The 22282-nt window shown below is 51.5% G+C and overlaps 1 protein-coding gene across 1 annotated transcript in view; it reads right to left on the bottom strand.

The window, feature by feature from the left end:
* The window catches only part of zbtb46 (zinc finger and BTB domain containing 46), a 233872-nt gene that overhangs the window by 29380 nt on the left and 182210 nt on the right, over positions 1 to 22282 (bottom strand). Inside the window, exon 5 of the mRNA XM_021588887.2 lies at positions 12837 to 13012. Coding sequence (XP_021444562.1) covers positions 12837 to 13012 — 176 coding nt within the window. The remainder of the gene's footprint in view (positions 1 to 12836; positions 13013 to 22282) is intronic.

Below are 22282 nucleotides of genomic sequence, written 5' to 3' on the forward strand. Positions count from 1 at the left end.
CAGCACAGCAGCTGACTGGGACTCTGTTCTCTGAACTCCTCTCCCCTGAGCACAGCACAGCAGCTGACTGGGACTCTGCTCTCTGAACTCCTCTCCCCTGAGCACAGCACAGCAGCTGACTGGGACTCTGCTCTCTGAACTCCTCTCCCCTGAGCACAGCAGCTGACTGGGACTCTGCTCTCTGAACTCCTCTCCCTTGAGCACAGCAGCTAACTGGGACTCTGCTCTCTGAACTCCTCTCCCCTGAGCACAGCACAGCAGCTGACTGGGATTCTGCTCTCTGAACTCCTCTCCCCTGAGCACAGCACAGCAGCTGACTGGGACTCTGCTCTCTGAACTCCTCTCCCCTGAGCACAGCAGCTGACTGGGACTCTGCTCTCTGAACTCCTCTCCCCTGAGCACAGCAGCTGACTGGGACTCTGCTCTCTGAACTCCTCTCCCCTGAGCACAGCAGCTGACTGGGACTCTGCTCTGTGAACTCCTCCCCGGAGCACAGCACAGCAGCTGACTGGGACTCTGCTCTCTGAACTCCTCTCCCCTGAGCACAGCAGCTGACTGGGACTCTGCTCTCTGAACTCCTCCCCCCTGAGCACAGCAGCTGACTGGGACTCTGCTCTCTGAACTCCTCTCCCCTGAGCACAGCACAGCAGCTGACTGGGACTCTGCTCTGTGAACTCCTCCCCTGAGCACAGCACAGCAGCTGACTGGGACTCTGCTCTCTGAACTCCTCTCCCCTGAGCACAGCACAGCAGCTGACTGGGACTCTGCTCTCTGAACTCCTCTCCCCTGAGCACATCACAGCAGCTGACTGGGACTCTGTTCTCTGAACTCCTCTCCCCTGAGCACATCACAGCAGCTGACTGGGACTCTGCTCTCGGAATTCCTCTCCCCTGAGCACAGCACAGCAGCTGACTGGGACTCTGCTCTCTGAACTCCTCTCCCCTGAGCACAGCACAGCAGCTGACTGGGACTCTGCTCTCTGAACTCCTCTCCCCTGAGCACAGCACAGCAGCTGACTGGGACTCTGCTCTCTGAACACCTCTCCCCTGAGCACAGCAGCTGACTGGGACTCTGCTCTGTGAACTCCTCCCCTGAGCACAGCACAGCAGCTGACTGGGACTCTGCTCTCGGAACTCCTCTCCCCTGAGCACAGCACAGCAGCTGACTGGGACTCTGCTCTCTGAACTCCTCTCCCCTGAGCACAGCACAGCAGCTGACTGGGACTCTGCTCTCGGAACTCCTCTCCCCTGAGCACAGCACAGAAGCTGAATGGGACTCTGCTCTCTGAACTCCTCTCCCCTGAGCACAGCACAGCAGCTGACTGGGACTCTGTTCTCTGAACTCTTCTCCCCTGAGCACAGCACAGCAGCTGACTGGGACTCTGTTCTCTGAACTCCTCTCCCCTGAGCACAGCACAGCAGCTGACTGGGACTCTGCTCTCTGAACTCCTCTCCCCTGAGCACAGCACAGCAGCTGACTGGGACTCTGCTCTCTGAACTCCTCTCCCCTGAGCACAGCAGCTGACTGGGACTCTGCTCTCTGAACTCCTCTCCCTTGAGCACAGCAGCTGACTGGGACTCTGCTCTCTGAACTCCTCTCCCCTGAGCACAGCACAGCAGCTGACTGGGACTCTGCTCTCTGAACTCCTCTCCCCTGAGCACAGCAGCTGACTGGGACTCTGCTCTCTGAACTCCTCTCCCCTGAGCACAGCAGCTGACTGGGACTCTGCTCTCTGAACTCCTCTCCCCTGAGCACAGCACAGCAGCTGACTGGGACTCTGCTCTCGGAACTCCTCTCCCCTGAGCACAGCACAGAAGCTGAATGGGACTCTGCTCTCTGAACTCCTCTCCCCTGAGCACAGCACAGCAGCTGACTGGGACTCTGTTCTCTGAACTCTTCTCCCCTGAGCACAGCACAGCAGCTGACTGGGACTCTGTTCTCTGAACTCCTCTCCCCTGAGCACAGCACAGCAGCTGACTGGGACTCTGCTCTCTGAACTCCTCTCCCCTGAGCACAGCACAGCAGCTGACTGGGACTCTGCTCTCTGAACTCCTCTCCCCTGAGCACAGCAGCTGACTGGGACTCTGCTCTCTGAACTCCTCTCCCTTGAGCACAGCAGCTGACTGGGACTCTGCTCTCTGAACTCCTCTCCCCTGAGCACAGCACAGCAGCTGACTGGGACTCTGCTCTCTGAACTCCTCTCCCCTGAGCACAGCAGCTGACTGGGACTCTGCTCTCTGAACTCCTCTCCCCTGAGCACAGCAGCTGACTGGGACTCTGCTCTCTGAACTCCTCCCCTGAGCACAGCACAGCAGCTGACTGGGACTCTGCTCTCTGAACTCCTCTCCCCTGAGCACAGCAGCTGACTGGGACTCTGCTCTCTGAACTCCTCCCCGCTGAGCACAGCAGCTGACTGGGACTCTGCTCTCTGAACTCCTCTCCCCTGAGCACAGCACAGCAGCTGACTGGGACTCTGCTCTGTGAACTCCTCCCCTGAGCACAGCACAGCAGCTGACTGGGACTCTGCTCTCTGAACTCCTCTCCCCTGAGCACAGCAGCTGACTGGGACTGCTCTCTGAACTCCGCTCCCCTGAGCACAGCAGCTGACTGGGACTCTGCTCTCTGAACGCCTCTCTCCTGAGCACAGCACAGCAGCTGACTGGGACTCTGCTCTCTGAACTCCTCTTCCCTGAGCACAGCAGCTGACTGGGACTCTGTTCTCTGAACTCCTCTCCCCTGAGCACAGCACAGCAGCTGACTGGGACTCTGCTCTCTGAACTCCTCTCCCCTGAGCACAGCACAGCAGCTGACTGGGACTCTGCTCTCTGAACTCCTCTCCCCTGAGCACAGCAGCTGACTGGGACTCTGCTCTCTGAACTCCTCTCCCCTGAGCACAGCACAGCAGCTGACTGGGACTCCGCTCTCTGAACTCCTCTCCCCTGAGCACAGCAGCTGACTGGGACTCTGCTCTCTGAACTCCTCTCCCCTCAGCACAGCACAGCAGCTGACTGGGACTCTGCTCTCTGAACTCCTCTCCCCTGAGCACAGCAGCTGACTGAGACTCTGCTCTCTGAACTCCTCTCCCCTGAGCACAGCAGCTGACTGGGACTCTGCTCTCTGAACTCCTCTCCCCTGAGCACAGCAGCTGACTGGGACTCTGCTCTCTGAACTCCTCTCCCCTGAGCACATCACAGCAGCTGACTGGGACTCTGTTCTCTGAACTCCTCTCCCCTGAGCACAGCACAGCAGCTGACTGGGACTCTGCTCTCTGAACTCCTCTCCCCTGAGCACAGCACAGAAGCTGAATGGGACTCTGCTCTCTGAACTCCTCTCCCCTGAGCACAGCACAGCAGCTGACTGGGACTCTGCTCTCTGAACTCCTCTCCCCTGAGCACAGCACAGCAGCTGACTGGGACTCTGCTCTCTGAACTCCTCTCCCCCGAGCACAGCACAGCAGCTGACTGGGACTCTGCTCTCGGAACTCCTCTCCCCTGAGCACAGCACAGAAGCTGAATGGGACTCTGCTCTCTGAACTCCTCTCCCCTGAGCACAGCACAGCAGCTGACTGGGACTCTGTTCTCTGAACTCTTCTCCCCTGAGCACAGCACAGCAGCTGACTGGGACTCTGTTCTCTGAACTCCTCTCCCCTGAGCACAGCACAGCAGCTGACTGGGACTCTGCTCTCTGAACTCCTCTCCCCTGAGCACAGCACAGCAGCTGACTGGGACTCTGCTCTCTGAACTCCTCTCCCCTGAGCACAGCAGCTGACTGGGACTCTGCTCTCTGAACTCCTCTCCCTTGAGCACAGCAGCTGACTGGGACTCTGCTCTCTGAACTCCTCTCCCCTGAGCACAGCACAGCAGCTGACTGGGATTCTGCTCTCTGAACTCCTCTCCCCTGAGCACAGCACAGCAGCTGACTGGGACTCTGCTCTCTGAACTCCTCTCCCCTGAGCACAGCAGCTGACTGGGACTCTGCTCTCTGAACACCTCTCCCCTGAGCACAGCAGCTGACTGGGACTCTGCTCTCTGAACTCCTCTCCCCTGAGCACAGCAGCTGACTGGGACTCTGCTCTGTGAACTCCTCCCCGGAGCACAGCACAGCAGCTGACTGGGACTCTGCTCTCTGAACTCCTCTCCCCTGAGCACAGCAGCTGACTGGGACTCTGCTCTCTGAACTCCTCCCCCCTGAGCACAGCAGCTGACTGGGACTCTGCTCTCTGAACTCCTCTCCCCTGAGCACAGCACAGCAGCTGACTGGGACTCTGCTCTGTGAACTCCTCCCCTGAGCACAGCACAGCAGCTGACTGGGACTCTGCTCTCTGAACTCCTCTCCCCTGAGCACAGCACAGCAGCTGACTGGGACTCTGCTCTCTGAACTCCTCTCCCCTGAGCACATCACAGCAGCTGACTGGGACTCTGTTCTCTGAACTCCTCTCCCCTGAGCACATCACAGCAGCTGACTGGGACTCTGCTCTCGGAATTCCTCTCCCCTGAGCACAGCACAGCAGCTGACTGGGACTCTGCTCTCTGAACTCCTCTCCCCTGAGCACAGCACAGCAGCTGACTGGGACTCTGCTCTCTGAACTCCTCTCCCCTGAGCACAGCACAGCAGCTGACTGGGACTCTGCTCTCTGAACACCTCTCCCCTGAGCACATCACAGCAGCTGACTGGGACTCTGCTCTCGGAACTCCTCTCCCCTGAGCACAGCACAGCAGCTGACTGGGACTCTGCTCTCTGAACTCCTCTCCCCTGAGCACAGCAGCTGACTGGGACTCTGCTCTCTGAACTCCTCTCCCCTGAGCACATCACAGCAGCTGACTGGGACTCTGTTCTCTGAACTCATCTCCCCTGAGCACAGCACAGCAGCTGACTGGGACTCTGCTCTCTGAACTCCTCTCCCCTGAGCACAGCAGCTGACTGGGACTCTGCTCTCTGAACTCCTCTCCCCTGAGCACATCACAGCAGCTGACTGGGACTCTGTTCTCTGAACTCCTCTCCCCTGAGCACAGCACAGCAGCTGACTGGGACTCTGCTCTCTGAACTCCTCTCCCCTGAGCACAGCACAGAAGCTGAATGGGACTCTGCTCTCTGAACTCCTCTCCCCTGAGCACAGCACAGCAGCTGACTGGGACTCTGCTCTCTGAACTCCTCTCCCCTGAGCACAGCACAGCAGCTGACTGGGACTCTGCTCGCTGAACTCCTCTCCCCTGAGCACAGCAGCTGACTGGGACTCTGCTCTCTGAACTCCTCTCCCCTGAGCACAGCAGCTGACTGGGACTCTGCTCTCTGAACTCCTCTCCCCTGAGCACAGCAGCTGACTGGGACTCTGCTCTGTGAACTCCTCCCCTGAGCACAGCACAGCAGCTGACTGGGACTCTGCTCTCTGAACTCCTCTCCCCTGAGCACAGCAGCTGACTGGGACTCTGCTCTCTGAACTCCTCCCCCCTGAGCACAGCAGCTGACTGGGACTCTGCTCTCTGAACTCCTCTCCCCTGAGCACAGCACAGCAGCTGACTGGGACTCTGCTCAGTGAACTCCTCCCCTGAGCACAGCACAGCAGCTGACTGGGACTCTGCTCTCGGAACTCCTCTCCCCTGAGCACAGCACAGCAGCTGACTGGGACTCTGCTCTCTGAACTCCTCTCCCCTGAGCACAGCAGCTGACTGGGACTCTGCTCTCTGAACTCCTCTCCCCTGAGCACAGCAGCTGACTGGGACTCTGCTCTCTGAACTCCTCTCCCCTGAGCACATCACAGCAGCTGACTGGGACTCTGTTCTCTGAACTCTTCTCCCCTGAGCACAGCACAGCAGCTGACTGGGACTCTGCTCTCTGAACTCCTCTCCCCTGAGCACATCACAGCAGCTGACTGGGACTCTGTTCTCTGAACTCCTCTCCCCTGAGCACAGCACAGCAGCTGACTGGGACTCTGCTCTCTGAACTCCTCTCCCCTGAGCACAGCACAGAAGCTGAATGGGACTCTGCTCTCTGAACTCCTCTCCCCTGAGCACAGCACAGCAGCTGACTGGGACTCTGTTCTCTGAACTCTTCTCCCCTGAGCACAGCACAGCAGCTGACTTGGTCTCTGTTCTCTGAACTCCTCTCCCCTGAGCACAGCACAGCAGCTGAATGGGACTCTGCTCTCTGAACTCCTCTCCCCTGAGCACATCACAGCAGCTGACTGGGACTCTGTTCTCTGAACTCCTCTCCCCTGAGCACAGCAGCTGACTGGGACTCTGCTCTGTGAACTCCTCCCCTGAGCACAGCACAGCAGCTGACTGGGACTCTGCTCTCTGAACTCCTCTCCCCTGAGCACAGCAGCTGACTGGGACTCTGCTCTGTGAACTCCTCCCCTGAGCACAGCACAGCAGCTGACTGGGACTCTGCTCTCTGAACTCCTCTCCCCTGAGCACAGCAGCTGACTGGGACTCTGCTCTCTGAACTCCTCCCCCCTGAGCACAGCAGCTGACTGGGACTCTGCTCTCTGAACTCCTCTCCCCTGAGCACAGCACAGCAGCTGACTGGGACTCTGCTCAGTGAACTCCTCCCCTGAGCACAGCACAGCAGCTGACTGGGACTCTGCTCTCGGAACTCCTCTCCCCTGAGCACAGCACAGCAGCTGACTGGGACTCTGCTCTCTGAACTCCTCTCCCCTGAGCACAGCAGCTGACTGGGACTCTGCTCTCTGAACTCCTCTCCCCTGAGCACAGCAGCTGACTGGGACTCTGCTCTCTGAACTCCTCTCCCCTGAGCACATCACAGCAGCTGACTGGGACTCTGTTCTCTGAACTCTTCTCCCCTGAGCACAGCACAGCAGCTGACTGGGACTCTGCTCTCTGAACTCCTCTCCCCTGAGCACATCACAGCAGCTGACTGGGACTCTGTTCTCTGAACTCCTCTCCCCTGAGCACAGCACAGCAGCTGACTGGGACTCTGCTCTCTGAACTCCTCTCCCCTGAGCACAGCACAGAAGCTGAATGGGACTCTGCTCTCTGAACTCCTCTCCCCTGAGCACAGCACAGCAGCTGACTGGGACTCTGTTCTCTGAACTCTTCTCCCCTGAGCACAGCACAGCAGCTGACTTGGTCTCTGTTCTCTGAACTCCTCTCCCCTGAGCACAGCACAGCAGCTGAATGGGACTCTGCTCTCTGAACTCCTCTCCCCTGAGCACATCACAGCAGCTGACTGGGACTCTGTTCTCTGAACTCCTCTCCCCTGAGCACAGCACAGCAGCTGACTGGGACTCTGCTCTCTGAACTCCTCTCCCCTGAGCACAGCACAGAAGCTGAATGGGACTCTGCTCTCTGAACTCCTCTCCCCTGAGCACAGCACAGCAGCTGACTGGGACTCTGCTCTCTGAACTCCTCTCCCCTGAGCACAGCAGCTGACTGGGACTCTGCTCTCTGAACTCCTCTCCCTTGAGCACAGCAGCTGACTGGGACTCTGCTCTCTGAACTCCTCTCCCCTGAGCACAGCACAGCAGCTGACTGGGATTCTGCTCTCTGAACTCCTCTCCCCTGAGCACAGCACAGCAGCTGACTGGGACTCTGCTCTCTGAACTCCTCTCCCCTGAGCACAGCAGCTGACTGGGACTCTGCTCTCTGAACTCCTCTCCCCTGAGCACAGCAGCTGACTGGGACTCTGCTCTCTGAACTCCTCTCCCCTGAGCACAGCAGCTGACTGGGACTCTGCTCTGTGAACTCCTCCCCGGAGCACAGCACAGCAGCTGACTGGGACTCTGCTCTCTGAACACCTCTCCCCTGAGCACATCACAGCAGCTGACTGGGACTCTGCTCTCGGAACTCCTCTCCCCTGAGCACAGCACAGCAGCTGACTGGGACTCTGCTCTCTGAACTCCTCTCCCCTGAGCACAGCAGCTGACTGGGACTCTGCTCTCTGAACTCCTCTCCCCTGAGCACATCACAGCAGCTGACTGGGACTCTGTTCTCTGAACTCATCTCCCCTGAGCACAGCACAGCAGCTGACTGGGACTCTGCTCTCTGAACTCCTCTCCCCTGAGCACAGCAGCTGACTGGGACTCTGCTCTCTGAACTCCTCTCCCCTGAGCACATCACAGCAGCTGACTGGGACTCTGTTCTCTGAACTCCTCTCCCCTGAGCACAGCACAGCAGCTGACTGGGACTCTGCTCTCTGAACTCCTCTCCCCTGAGCACAGCACAGAAGCTGAATGGGACTCTGCTCTCTGAACTCCTCTCCCCTGAGCACAGCACAGCAGCTGACTGGGACTCTGCTCTCTGAACTCCTCTCCCCTGAGCACAGCACAGCAGCTGACTGGGACTCTGCTCGCTGAACTCCTCTCCCCTGAGCACAGCAGCTGACTGGGACTCTGCTCTCTGAACTCCTCTCCCCTGAGCACAGCAGCTGACTGGGACTCTGCTCTCTGAACTCCTCTCCCCTGAGCACAGCAGCTGACTGGGACTCTGCTCTGTGAACTCCTCCCCTGAGCACAGCACAGCAGCTGACTGGGACTCTGCTCTCTGAACTCCTCTCCCCTGAGCACAGCAGCTGACTGGGACTCTGCTCTCTGAACTCCTCCCCCCTGAGCACAGCAGCTGACTGGGACTCTGCTCTCTGAACTCCTCTCCCCTGAGCACAGCACAGCAGCTGACTGGGACTCTGCTCAGTGAACTCCTCCCCTGAGCACAGCACAGCAGCTGACTGGGACTCTGCTCTCGGAACTCCTCTCCCCTGAGCACAGCACAGCAGCTGACTGGGACTCTGCTCTCTGAACTCCTCTCCCCTGAGCACATCACAGCAGCTGACTGGGACTCTGTTCTCTGAACTCTTCTCCCCTGAGCACAGCACAGCAGCTGACTGGGACTCTGCTCTCTGAACTCCTCTCCCCTGAGCACATCACAGCAGCTGACTGGGACTCTGTTCTCTGAACTCCTCTCCCCTGAGCACAGCACAGCAGCTGACTGGGACTCTGCTCTCTGAACTCCTCTCCCCTGAGCACAGCACAGAAGCTGAATGGGACTCTGCTCTCTGAACTCCTCTCCCCTGAGCACAGCACAGCAGCTGACTGGGACTCTGTTCTCTGAACTCTTCTCCCCTGAGCACAGCACAGCAGCTGACTTGGTCTCTGTTCTCTGAACTCCTCTCCCCTGAGCACAGCACAGCAGCTGAATGGGACTCTGCTCTCTGAACTCCTCTCCCCTGAGCACATCACAGCAGCTGACTGGGACTCTGTTCTCTGAACTCCTCTCCCCTGAGCACAGCACAGCAGCTGACTGGGACTCTGCTCTCTGAACTCCTCTCCCCTGAGCACAGCACAGAAGCTGAATGGGACTCTGCTCTCTGAACTCCTCTCCCCTGAGCACAGCACAGCAGCTGACTGGGACTCTGCTCTCTGAACTCCTCTCCCCTGAGCAAAGCAGCTGACTGGGACTCTGCTCTCTGAACTCCTCTCCCCTGAGCACAGCAGCTGACTGGGACTCTGCTCTGTGAACTCCTCCCCGGAGCACAGCACAGCAGCTGACTGGGACTCTGCTCTCTGAACTCCTCTCCCCTGAGCACAGCAGCTGACTGGGACTCTGCTCTCTGAACTCCTCCCCCCTGAGCACAGCAGCTGACTGGGACTCTGCTCTCTGAACTCCTCTCCCCTGAGCACAGCACAGCAGCTGACTGGGACTCTGCTCTGTGAACTCCTCCCCTGAGCACAGCACAGCAGCTGACTGGGACTCTGCTCTCTGAACTCCTCTCCCCTGAGCACAGCACAGCAGCTGACTGGGACTCTGCTCTCTGAACTCCTCTCCCCTGAGCACATCACAGCAGCTGACTGGGACTCTGTTCTCTGAACTCCTCTCCCCTGAGCACATCACAGCAGCTGACTGGGACTCTGCTCTCGGAATTCCTCTCCCCTGAGCACAGCACAGCAGCTGACTGGGACTCTGCTCTCTGAACTCCTCTCCCCTGAGCACAGCACAGCAGCTGACTGGGACTCTGCTCTCTGAACTCCTCTCCCCTGAGCACAGCACAGCAGCTGACTGGGACTCTGCTCTCTGAACACCTCTCCCCTGAGCACATCACAGCAGCTGACTGGGACTCTGCTCTCGGAACTCCTCTCCCCTGAGCACAGCACAGCAGCTGACTGGGACTCTGCTCTCTGAACTCCTCTCCCCTGAGCACAGCAGCTGACTGGGACTCTGCTCTCTGAACTCCTCTCCCCTGAGCACATCACAGCAGCTGACTGGGACTCTGTTCTCTGAACTCATCTCCCCTGAGCACAGCACAGCAGCTGACTGGGACTCTGCTCTCTGAACTCCTCTCCCCTGAGCACAGCAGCTGACTGGGACTCTGCTCTCTGAACTCCTCTCCCCTGAGCACATCACAGCAGCTGACTGGGACTCTGTTCTCTGAACTCCTCTCCCCTGAGCACAGCACAGCAGCTGACTGGGACTCTGCTCTCTGAACTCCTCTCCCCTGAGCACAGCACAGAAGCTGAATGGGACTCTGCTCTCTGAACTCCTCTCCCCTGAGCACAGCACAGCAGCTGACTGGGACTCTGCTCTCTGAACTCCTCTCCCCTGAGCACAGCACAGCAGCTGACTGGGACTCTGCTCGCTGAACTCCTCTCCCCTGAGCACAGCAGCTGACTGGGACTCTGCTCTCTGAACTCCTCTCCCCTGAGCACAGCAGCTGACTGGGACTCTGCTCTCTGAACTCCTCTCCCCTGAGCACAGCAGCTGACTGGGACTCTGCTCTGTGAACTCCTCCCCTGAGCACAGCACAGCAGCTGACTGGGACTCTGCTCTCTGAACTCCTCTCCCCTGAGCACAGCAGCTGACTGGGACTCTGCTCTCTGAACTCCTCCCCCCTGAGCACAGCAGCTGACTGGGACTCTGCTCTCTGAACTCCTCTCCCCTGAGCACAGCACAGCAGCTGACTGGGACTCTGCTCAGTGAACTCCTCCCCTGAGCACAGCACAGCAGCTGACTGGGACTCTGCTCTCGGAACTCCTCTCCCCTGAGCACAGCACAGCAGCTGACTGGGACTCTGCTCTCTGAACTCCTCTCCCCTGAGCACAGCAGCTGACTGGGACTCTGCTCTCTGAACTCCTCTCCCCTGAGCACAGCAGCTGACTGGGACTCTGCTCTCTGAACTCCTCTCCCCTGAGCACATCACAGCAGCTGACTGGGACTCTGTTCTCTGAACTCTTCTCCCCTGAGCACAGCACAGCAGCTGACTGGGACTCTGCTCTCTGAACTCCTCTCCCCTGAGCACATCACAGCAGCTGACTGGGACTCTGTTCTCTGAACTCCTCTCCCCTGAGCACAGCACAGCAGCTGACTGGGACTCTGCTCTCTGAACTCCTCTCCCCTGAGCACAGCACAGAAGCTGAATGGGACTCTGCTCTCTGAACTCCTCTCCCCTGAGCACAGCACAGCAGCTGACTGGGACTCTGTTCTCTGAACTCTTCTCCCCTGAGCACAGCACAGCAGCTGACTTGGTCTCTGTTCTCTGAACTCCTCTCCCCTGAGCACAGCACAGCAGCTGAATGGGACTCTGCTCTCTGAACTCCTCTCCCCTGAGCACATCACAGCAGCTGACTGGGACTCTGTTCTCTGAACTCCTCTCCCCTGAGCACAGCACAGCAGCTGACTGGGACTCTGCTCTCTGAACTCCTCTCCCCTGAGCACAGCACAGAAGCTGAATGGGACTCTGCTCTCTGAACTCCTCTCCCCTGAGCACAGCACAGCAGCTGACTGGGACTCTGTTCTCTGAACTCTTCTCCCCTTAGCACAGCACAGCAGCTGACCTGGACTCTGTTCTCTGAACTCCTCTCCCCTGAGCACAGCACAGCAGCTGACCTGGACTCTGTTCTCTGAACTCCTCTCCCCTGAGCACAGCACAGCAGCTGACTGGGACTCTGCTCTCTGAACTCCTCTCCCCTGAGCACAGCAGCTGACTGGGACTCTGCTCTCTGAACTCCTCTCCCTTGAGCACAGCAGCTGACTGGGACTCTGCTCTCTGAACTCCTCTCCCCTGAGCACATCACAGCAGCTGACTGGGACTCTGCTCTCTGAACTCCTCTCCCCTGAGCACAGCAGCTGACTGGGACTCTGCTCTCTGAACTCCTCTCCCCTGAGCACAGCAGCTGACTGGGACTCTGCTCTCTGAACTCCTCTCCCCTGAGCACAGCACAGCAGCTGACTGGGACTCTGCTCTCTTAACTCCTCTCCCCTGAGCACAGCACAGCAGCTGACTGGGACTCTGCTCTCTGAACTCCTCTCCCCTGAGCACAGCACAGCAGCTGACTGGGACTCTGCTCTCTGAACTCCTCCCCTGAGCACAGCACAGCAGCTGACTGGGTCTCTGCTCTCTGAACTCCTCTACCCTGAGCACAGCACTGCAGCTGACTGGGACTCTGCTCTCTGATCTCCTCTCCCCTGAGCACAGCACAGCAGCTGACTGGGTCTCTGCTCTCTGAACTCCTCTACCCTGAGCACAGCACAGCAGCTGACTGGGACTCTGCTCTCTGATCTCCTCTCCCCTGAGCACAGCACAGCAGCTGACTGGGACTCTGCTCTCTGTGACTGTCTGCTACTGCACTGCTCTTATCAGTGTGTGTCTCAGCTCACTGCTGTACCCCGGTGGTGACTGTCTGCTACTGCACTGCTCTTACCAGTGTGTGTCTCAGCTCACTGCTGTACCCCGGTGGTGAATGTCTGCTACTGCACTGCTCTTACCAGTGTGTCTCAGCTCACTGCTGTACCCCGGTGGTGACTGTCTGCTACTGCACTGCTCTTACCAGTGTGTGTCTCAGCTCACTGCTGTACCCCGGTGGTGACTGTCTGATACTGCACTGCTCTTACCAGTGTGTGTCTCTTCATGTGCTCCCTCCTGGTGAACTTCTTGCCACAGATCTCACAGGGGTAGGGCCTCTCACCCGTGTGGGAGCGCATGTGCCTCTTTAGGATGCACTGGTGCATGGCAGAGAAACTACAGTAGGGACACTTAAACTTCTTACGGATCACTGTGAAGTCATTCACTGGAGAGAGAGAGAGAGAGAGAGAGAGAGAGAGAGAGAGAGAGAGAGAGAGAGAGAGCGAGAGAGAGAGAGAGAGATTAGTTTGCATCTAGTCTGCGTGAGTTAAACCACAGTTTGTTTAAAGCTCATTCAAAACGTCTACATCAGTTAGATTAATAAAATACCAGAAGAGCAATTTAAGTGACAGGTTCAATTGATCAAAGACTCAGGTTTAAAAGACACTGCCATCCTATATTTAACATTAGAGTGTATTACCAACTCTGATGCCCACCTAAATGTCAGTGACTATTCTATTGGATCAAACAAAGACATCAGAGAGAGACAGAGAACAATACAGTAAGGATAAAGGCCTACAATAGAGCTACATCTCCACTTTACATAATAGATCAACTCAGGATGAATTGGGTTAAGATCAACACACACGTGAGATCAGGTACAAACTACATACATACAAAGGTTAAAGGGGAGAGCGATGATGGAGAGGTATTACAACACAGCAGGGCTTGGATGGACGGCTCTGATAGCTCTATATCTACACATGACATATAACAGGTAACCCACAGGAGGAATCAGGTCCTGTACAGACCGACACACATGAGATTGAGAACTTGCTAGATACTAACAGCGGTGAAGTCAGGTAAAAGGGAGACAGTACATAATAATACCATCCTGTTGATTTTCAGCTTCTACAGCAGGGCTCTCCAACTCTGTTCCTGGGGTGCCGCCCTCCTTTATGTTTTCACCCCAATCCCAGCTGTAACTGACCTTATCGACCAGCTAATTATTACAGTCAGGTGCGCTAGTTTAGGGTTGGAGCCAAACGTACAGGACGGCATAGCTCTCCAGAAACAGGGTTGGAGAGCCCTATTCTACAGCCTCCGCTAAGCCCACTAATTCAACGTCTAAAGGCTAAGCAGACATATTGTGTTGATGTCTGTGTGTGCACACAGGCGTCTTACCCGGACGTTGACTAAATGTGTTCGGGAAAAAAGCGTCCCACTGGGGACAGACGTCAATTCAATGTCTATTCCACGTTGGTTCCACGTGATTTCTCTGAAATGACCTGGAAACAATGTTGGTTCAACCAGTGTGTGCCCAGTGGGTTAATAGATTGGGTGAGGAGCAAACCTCAAGTAAGACAAGACCAGTGGGTGTGTGACACACATGTTGGTTACCTGACATTAGGAAGGCTCAGGGAGTCAGAATAGAAAACATGACCAGCTCATCCGACCTTAAACTGTTAGGCATGACTTGTTTGGGTAACATGGCCATAACTCAAAGTCTATGGAGCAGAGTCTATATCTACAACCAAAAGCCTTTTACATGGCCGTAACTCAAAGTCTATGGAGCAGAGTCTATATCTACAACCAAAAGCCTTTTACATGGCCGTAACTCAGTCTATGGAGCAGAGTCTATATCTACAACCAAAAGCCTTTTACATGGCCGTAACTCAAAGTCTATGGAGCAGAGTCTATATCTACAACCAAAAGCCTTTTACATGGCCGTAACTCAGTCTATGGAGCAGAGTCTATATCTACAACCAAAAGCCTTTTATATACTCACACAGTATGCAGATATTACTTACCTGGTAAGACAATTTAGGAAAGGAAAATGAATGTGTGTTAAATGCATGATTTTATACAGTGTATATTGTGTATATATGTGTATATTTCTACATAACTACCGGACTCAAACACAACAAAACACTATCAGACCCAACGCCCACACGTGTATTCCTTCACAGTTTATTGATTACAGAATACAAACTACCAGGAAATGGCATCAAACTTCAGAAAAATACATATCGATATGTGATATTCGGGAATGGAAAGATAAAAAATACAGTCTAAAATACCCTTTTACAAAACAAAACAACAACAGTGCAACTGAAATCAGCCTCATTTGCTCTTTATAAAAAGGCCTAATACCATCTGGTCTGTAATCAGTCTGGATTCACATGAGAGGAGCCTAGCCTGCTTCCCTGTTTTGACCATAGGCCAGAGTCTTTCTCCCCGAAAAACGGGACCCCAGGTTTTTAGGGGTCGACATTTGACTGAGTTTTTTTCTATGTCAGCTCAGGGATGAGTTTCTTAAACAAGACTACAAGTTCCACTTGCTCCATTCTCATATCTGTTTGTGTGAAAAACACCAAAATGACCTACAGGGCATGTGACACCCTAGAGTGCACTGCTTTTGACCAGAATCATAATGGCTGATGCCCCTAAAGTTCCATGAATGGGGCCTCTGCTCGTCCCTTTGAGTAATATTCCCAGTATGGGTACAGACACACATTGACCAGGACTGGCAAACATAGCTTTATCTTGTCATTGCCCTTTGGGGTTTGACACAAGGCTGGCTTTTTTTGGTCAGATGCATTTGTAAAAGGTCCAGTGTGAATCCAAATTTGATTGAATGAGTGGTTGGTTGATTGGCTAATTGGTTGATGCCCTCCCATGACATTAGGACACTACATGTTACTGTACTACAGTCAAACAGCCAGAAAAATACCCTCTCTCCCTCAGAATGATCAGAATGAGGAAGCGGAAAGAGGACTATTCCCAGCTAACAGAGAGAACTTTTCTGTAATGTTCCCCTGATGTTTGAGTGTCCAGTTTTCTGTTAGTTAGGTGAACATTTTATGTATGTTAGCAAAAACCTCCTGAGACCCTATTTAGCATGTTTTGGCGTTAAAGGGGGCACTATTTTCATTTTAGGAAAAATAACGTTCCCAACGTAATCGGGCTACTTTTCAGGACCAGATAATAGAATAAGCATATAATTGATAGCTTAGGATAGAAAACACTCTAAAGTTTCCAAAACTGTAAAAATATTGTCCGTGAGTATAACAGAACTGATATTGCAGGCGAAAGCCTGAGAAAAATCCAATCAGGAAGTGACTCTTATTTAGAAACCTCTGCGTTCCTATGCGTCCCTATTGAGCAGTGAAAGGGATATCAACCAGATTCCTTTTTATATGGCTTCCCTAATGTGTCTAGGGTCACAAGACATAGTTTCAGGCTTTTATTTTGAAAAATGAGCGTGAGCGACAACATTGCGTCAGTGGTCAGCTGGTGGCTCTCAGAGTGATATGTGCATAATAGACAAATGCGGCCATTGTTTCTCTCGCTCCTACTAAGAAGCCAACTGACCCGGTTGATATATTATCGAATAGATACAGTGCCTTGCGAAAGTATTCGGCCCCCTTGAACTTTGCGACCTTTTGCCACATTTCAGGCTTCAAACATAAAGATATAAAACTGTATTTTTTTGTGAAGACTCAACAACAAGTGGGACACAATCATGAAGTGGAACGACATTTATTGGATATTTCAAACTTTTTTAACAAATCAAAAACTGAAAAATTGGGCGTGCAAAATTATTCAGCCCCTTTACCTTCAGTGCAGCAAACTCTCTCCAGAAGTTCAGTGAGGATCTCTGAATGATCCAATGTTGACCTAAATGACTAATGATGATAAATACAATCCACCTGTGTGTAATCAAGTCTCCGTATAAATGCACCTGCACTGTGATAGTCTCAGAGGTCCATAGGACAACAATCAGTCATATATTGCACAAATCTGGCCTTTATGGAAGAGTGGCAAGAAGAAAGCCATTTCTTAAAGATATCCATAAAAAGTGTTGTTTAAAGTTTGCCACAAGCCACCTGGGAGACACACCAAAAATGTGGAAGAAGGTGCTCTGGTCAGATGAAACCAAAATTGAACTTTTTGGCAACAATGCAAAACGTTATGTTTGGCGTAAAAGCAACACAGCTGAACACACCATCCCCACTGTCAAACATGGTGGTGGCAGCATCATGGTTTGGGCCTGCTTTTCTTCAGCAGGGACAGGGAAGATGGTTAGAATTGATGGGAAGATGGATGGAGCCAAATACAGGACCATTCTGGAAGAAAACCTGATGGAGTCTGCAAAAGACCTGAGACTGGGACGGAGATTTGTCTTCCAACAAGACAATGATCCAAAACATAAAGCAAAGTCTACAATGGAATGGTTCAAAAATAAAGATATCCAGGTGTTAGAATGGCCAAGTCAAAGTCCAGACCTGAATCCAATCGAGAATCTGTGGAAAGAACTGAAAACTGCTGTTCACAAATGCTCTCCATCCAACCTCACTGAGCTCGAGCTGTTTTGCAAGGAGGAATGGGAAAAAATTTCAGTCTCTCGATGTGCAAAACTGATAGAGACATACCCCAAGCGACTTACAGCTGTAATTGCAGCAAAAGGTGGCGCTACAAAGTATTAACTTAAGGGGGCTGAATAATTTTGCACGCCCAATTTTTCAGTTTTTGATTTGTTAAAAAAGTTTGAAATATCCAATAAATGTCGTTCCACTTCATGATTGTGTCCCACTTGTTGTTGATTCTTCACAAAAAAATAAAGTTTTATATCTTTAGGTTTGAAGCCTGAAATGTGGCAAAAGGTCGCAAAGTTCAAGGGGGCCGAATACTATTTGAAAAACACCTTTAGGATTGATTATAAAAAACGTTTGCCATGTTTCTGGCGATATTATGGATCTAATTTGGAATATTTTTCGCCGTTGTCGTGACCGCAATTTCCGGTCGATTTCTCAGCCAAACGTGAAGAACAAACGGAGCTATTTCGGCTACACAAAATAATCTTTATGGAAAAAAAGAACATTTGCTATCTAACTGGGAGTCTCGTGAGTGAAAACACCTGAAGCTCATCAAAGGTAAATGATTTAATTTGATTGCTTTTCTGATTTTCGTGACCAAGCTGCCTGCTGCTAGCTAGGCATAATTCTATGCTAGGCTATTGATAAACTTACACAAATGCTTGTCTTGCTTTGGCTGTAAAGCATCATCTCAAAATCTGAGATGACAGGGTGATTAACAAAAGGCTAAGCTGTGTTTCGCTATATTTCACTTGTGATTTCATGAATTTGAATATTTTCTAGTAATATTTTTTGTCCGTTGCGTTATGCTAATTAGTGACAGTTGATGACAATTCTCCCGGATCCGGGAGCGGTAGTTCCAAGAGGTTTTAAGAGTTAGGAGAGCATTCCTTTAATGTCAAACAAAACTAACTTACCCAGAACGTGGTTGCCATGTTCTCAGAATGTAAATGATACATTTTCTAGTCCCATTTAGTGGGAACGTTGCAGGAACATTCAGGTGTCCAGTTATGAGGATTCTGAGAATATTCCACACATTTTACACCAAACATACACAGAACATGGTTGCCATGTTCTCAGAATATAAGATATGAATGTTCTAGACCCGTTTCATTAAAACATTGCAATACACAGGTTTAAAACAAAGGACATTCTGTCATTGAAATTGAAACTGTACTGAAATTGCATCCCATAGTTTCCTCATCACAGTTGACGTTGAAACTGGTGTTTTGCGGGTACTATTTAATGAAGCTGCTAGTTGAGGACTTGTGAGGCATCTGTTTCTCAAACTAGACAATCTAATGTACTCGTCCTCTTGCTCAGTTGTGCACCGGGGCCTCCCACTCCTCTTTGTATTCTGGTTAGAGACAGTTTACGCTGTTCTGTGAAGGGAGTAGTACACAGCATTGTACGAGATCTTCAGTTTCTTGACAATTTCTCGCATGGAATAGCCTTCATTTCTCAGAACAAGAATAGACTGATGAGTTTCTGGCCATTTTGAGCCTGTAATCAAACCCACAAATGCTGATGCTCCAGACACTCAACTAGTCTAAAGAAGGCCAGTTGTATTGCTTCTTTAAAAAGGGTTTTCTAATGATCATTTAGACTTTTAAAATGATAAACTTGGATTAGCTAACACAACGTGCCATTGGAACACAGGAGTGATGGTTGCTGATAATGGGCCTCTGTACGCCTATGTAGATATATTCCATAAAAAAATCAGCCGTTTCCAGCTACAATAGTCATTTACAACATTAACAATGTCCACGCTGTATTTCTGATCAATGTGATGTTATTTTAACGTGCAAAAAGTGTTTTTCTTTCAAAAACAAGGACATTTCTAAGTGACCCCAAACTATTGAATGGTAGTGTACATGATTACACTGTTCATTTATAAAGTAGTTACTATTCAACATGTCTACACCGGGGATCTAAACTCACAACCTTTAGGTTCACGGTATTCTGATCTTTAAAAGCACCGTGTGTGTGTCCCTAACCTTGCCAACAGACAAAGAACTGTGAATGGAACAGTGGTTAGCCAATCAGAGCCTCGACTCTGCAACAGAAACAAGGGGTGGTGTGTAAAGAAACACCTCTTTAGGGACATCCCTGAAACAAGCTGGGAACTAGACTAAAACCACCAGGGGACCACCACAGAACGTTCTAGAACATTAATATCTTATATTCTGAGAACATGGTAACCATGTTTTGTGTATGTTTGGTGTGACATTGATGAAATGTTCTCTTAACCCTCAGAAAACTGAACACATGAATGTTCCTGCAACATTCCCAGAAATTGTGTCTATAAAATTAATATCTTATATTCTGTGAACATGGTAACCACGTTTTGGGTATGTTTTGAGTGACGTTGATGTCCTAATGAGACTCTTAAGGGAATGTTCTCCAATGTTGTGGGAACGTTTGTTGTTAGCTGGGTTTTAGGAGTCATCGCTCTCAGAGATGAACATTTATTGCGAGACAGCATTTTAGTCAAACCACTCAAACACTGTGACATGCTTAAGTCCTTAAGGACCAACAGAGAGCGAGAGACAGAGAGATAGAGAGAGAGAGAGACAGAGATAGAGTGGGAGAGAGAAAGCGAGAGAGAGACAGAGAGACAGAGAGAGAGTGAGAGAGAAAGCGAGAGAGAGAGTGAGCAAGAGCGAGAGAGAGAGACAGAGAGAGAGACAGAGAGAGAGAGAGAGAGAGGGACAGAGAGACAGGGAGAGAGAGAGAGAGAGAGAGAGCTTTGTGGTTCTACAATTCAGTTACTCAAATAGCATCAATCCAACAACCAAATTATACATTCAAAACTCATGCCCCTTGTTTTCAAATCATAGGAAGCAGGAGGAAGACAAAAATTCCATTTAAGATACAGTAAGTGATAGGTTTGGCCTAGTTTTCAGTACCACCCTGTCATTCACAAACATTACTTACTCCCTGTACATCAACCACAGACTGTGTTACAATGAACAGTCTGCCCCTCTCTGACCACACCATCCAACCACACCATCCAACTCCATTTCCCATGTACTCTCCCTCTCTATTCTTTTCAGGTCAGAGAGGTCATGCCCCTCCTCCGCCCACTTCCTCTTTAGCTGAAGAGTCTTAGGTCAATAAGGGCTGGAGCTGAGAAGAGCCAATTACTATTCTCCTTCAGCTGGGCTTATAGAGGGGGTAAGGAGGATTGGGCGCAGCGCACAGAGAAGGGGATTTGGAACGACCCTAACCCCATCCCAACAGCGTGTCTCTATTGTTTTAAGTTGCATCAGCACGGATCTGAAAACAACACAGGCCAACACAGGCCAAATGTAGGAAAATGAAAATGCCTTCACAGAAACCTGCTTACACCAGTCCATTTAGTTCACACCAGAGCAGATGAAGGAAAGGAAACCAGTCATTGTCCCAAAACATAGAGTGATACCTCTGTCCTCAAATCCATTTAGGTGTACTTTAGTGGAAGACGATTTGGGTAAACATTAGCCCCTAAGGGCCGTTGTATCTGTCACAGTTGTCGACTCTGAATGTGAGATGGTTTTACACCTGAGTTGTTTCAGTGAGACTTCCTGATTTGAATTAAAACAGATGATTGTAGCATTGTTTCCGACTAGATAAGCCTCTGATCAGAGTGTGCAGCATGAACACTGACAGTGAATGTGTCACGTAAACAGGAGGTGGTGCTGACTTGTGGTAGCAGTCAGTTTCTGAATAGTTTTAGTGAGAAGTAAAGAACTGGAGATACAGATCTCCCTGTATGGAGAAGAGGGCCTATAGGTTGAGCCCTGACTGGCAACACAGAGGGAGACAGGGGGCTGGGGGAAAGAACAAAGTTCCCCACTAAAGTCAGCTTTGTGTTTCGCCCCCTAATAGTGACGATTTAAGAAAGGTACTGGAAGCTGATCCTAGACCTGATCCTATTTCCAACAGCAGCACAATATCATCAATGAAATGAGCAGCCCTATTTCAACTCCATAAACAAGTGACAGAATGACAAACAGACAGACAAACACGGACACACATATTTATATATATATTAAAACAAAGCTCTCAGTTGAGCAGTTACAGTACATTTTCACTGTTAACTTCGCATATTAATTATGCTTTTTTTAAAAGATGCCTAAAGCCTCCTCAAAAATATAGGCTCATATGTAAAAACCAAACATTTGATAAAATATCGGTCTTTAATCTTATAAATGTACAAATACTTACACATTTTGCACAGGCTGTATAAAATGTACCAGTGCTCTTACAAAAAAGCCATATGGGGCACAGATCGACACTGATGTGAAGGGAGATATGGGTATATGGAGGGAGATACGGGTTTATGGAGGGAGATATGGGTTTATGGAGAGAGATATGGATTTAGGGAGGAAGATATGGGTTTAGGGAGGAAGATATGGGTTTATGGAGGGAAATATGGGTTTAGGGAGGGAGATACGGGTTTAGGGAGGGAGATATGGGTTTATGGAGAGAGATATGGGTTTATGGAGGGAGATACGGGTTTAGGGAGGGAGATACGGGTTTAGGGAGGAAGATATGGGTTTAGGGAGGGAGATATGGGTTTAGGGAGGAAGATATGGGTTTATGGAGAGAGATATGGGTTTATGGAGGGAGATATGGGTTTATGGAGGGAGATACGGGTTTAGGGAGGAAGATATGGGTTTAGGGAGGGAGATATGGGTTTATGGAGGGAGATACGGGTTTAGGGAGGAAGATATGGGTTTAGGGAGGGAGATATGGGTTTAGGGAGGGAGATATGGGGTTATGGAGAGAGATATGGGTTTATGGAGGAAGTGACACCACAGGTCATTAAATGGCATGTATAGTGTGTGAGTGTGTGTGCGTGCGTGTGTGTGCGTACGTGGGTGTGTGTGTGTGTGTGTGTTTACGTGGGTGTGTGTGTGTGTGTGTGTGTGTGTTTACGTGTGTGTGTGTGTGTGTGTGTGTGCGCGTACGTGGGTGTGTGTGTGTTTACGTGTGTGTGTGTGTGTGTGTGTGTGTGTGTGTGCATACGTGGGTGGGTGTGTGTGCGTATGTGTGTGTGTGTGTGTGTACGTGGGTGTGTGTTTACTCTCTTTATCTTTGTATGCTTCCAAGCTCAATCGACCACATTCACA

Source organism: Oncorhynchus mykiss, chromosome 28, assembly GCF_013265735.2.
Source record: "Oncorhynchus mykiss isolate Arlee chromosome 28, USDA_OmykA_1.1, whole genome shotgun sequence".
Lineage (NCBI taxonomy): Eukaryota > Metazoa > Chordata > Actinopteri > Salmoniformes > Salmonidae > Oncorhynchus > Oncorhynchus mykiss.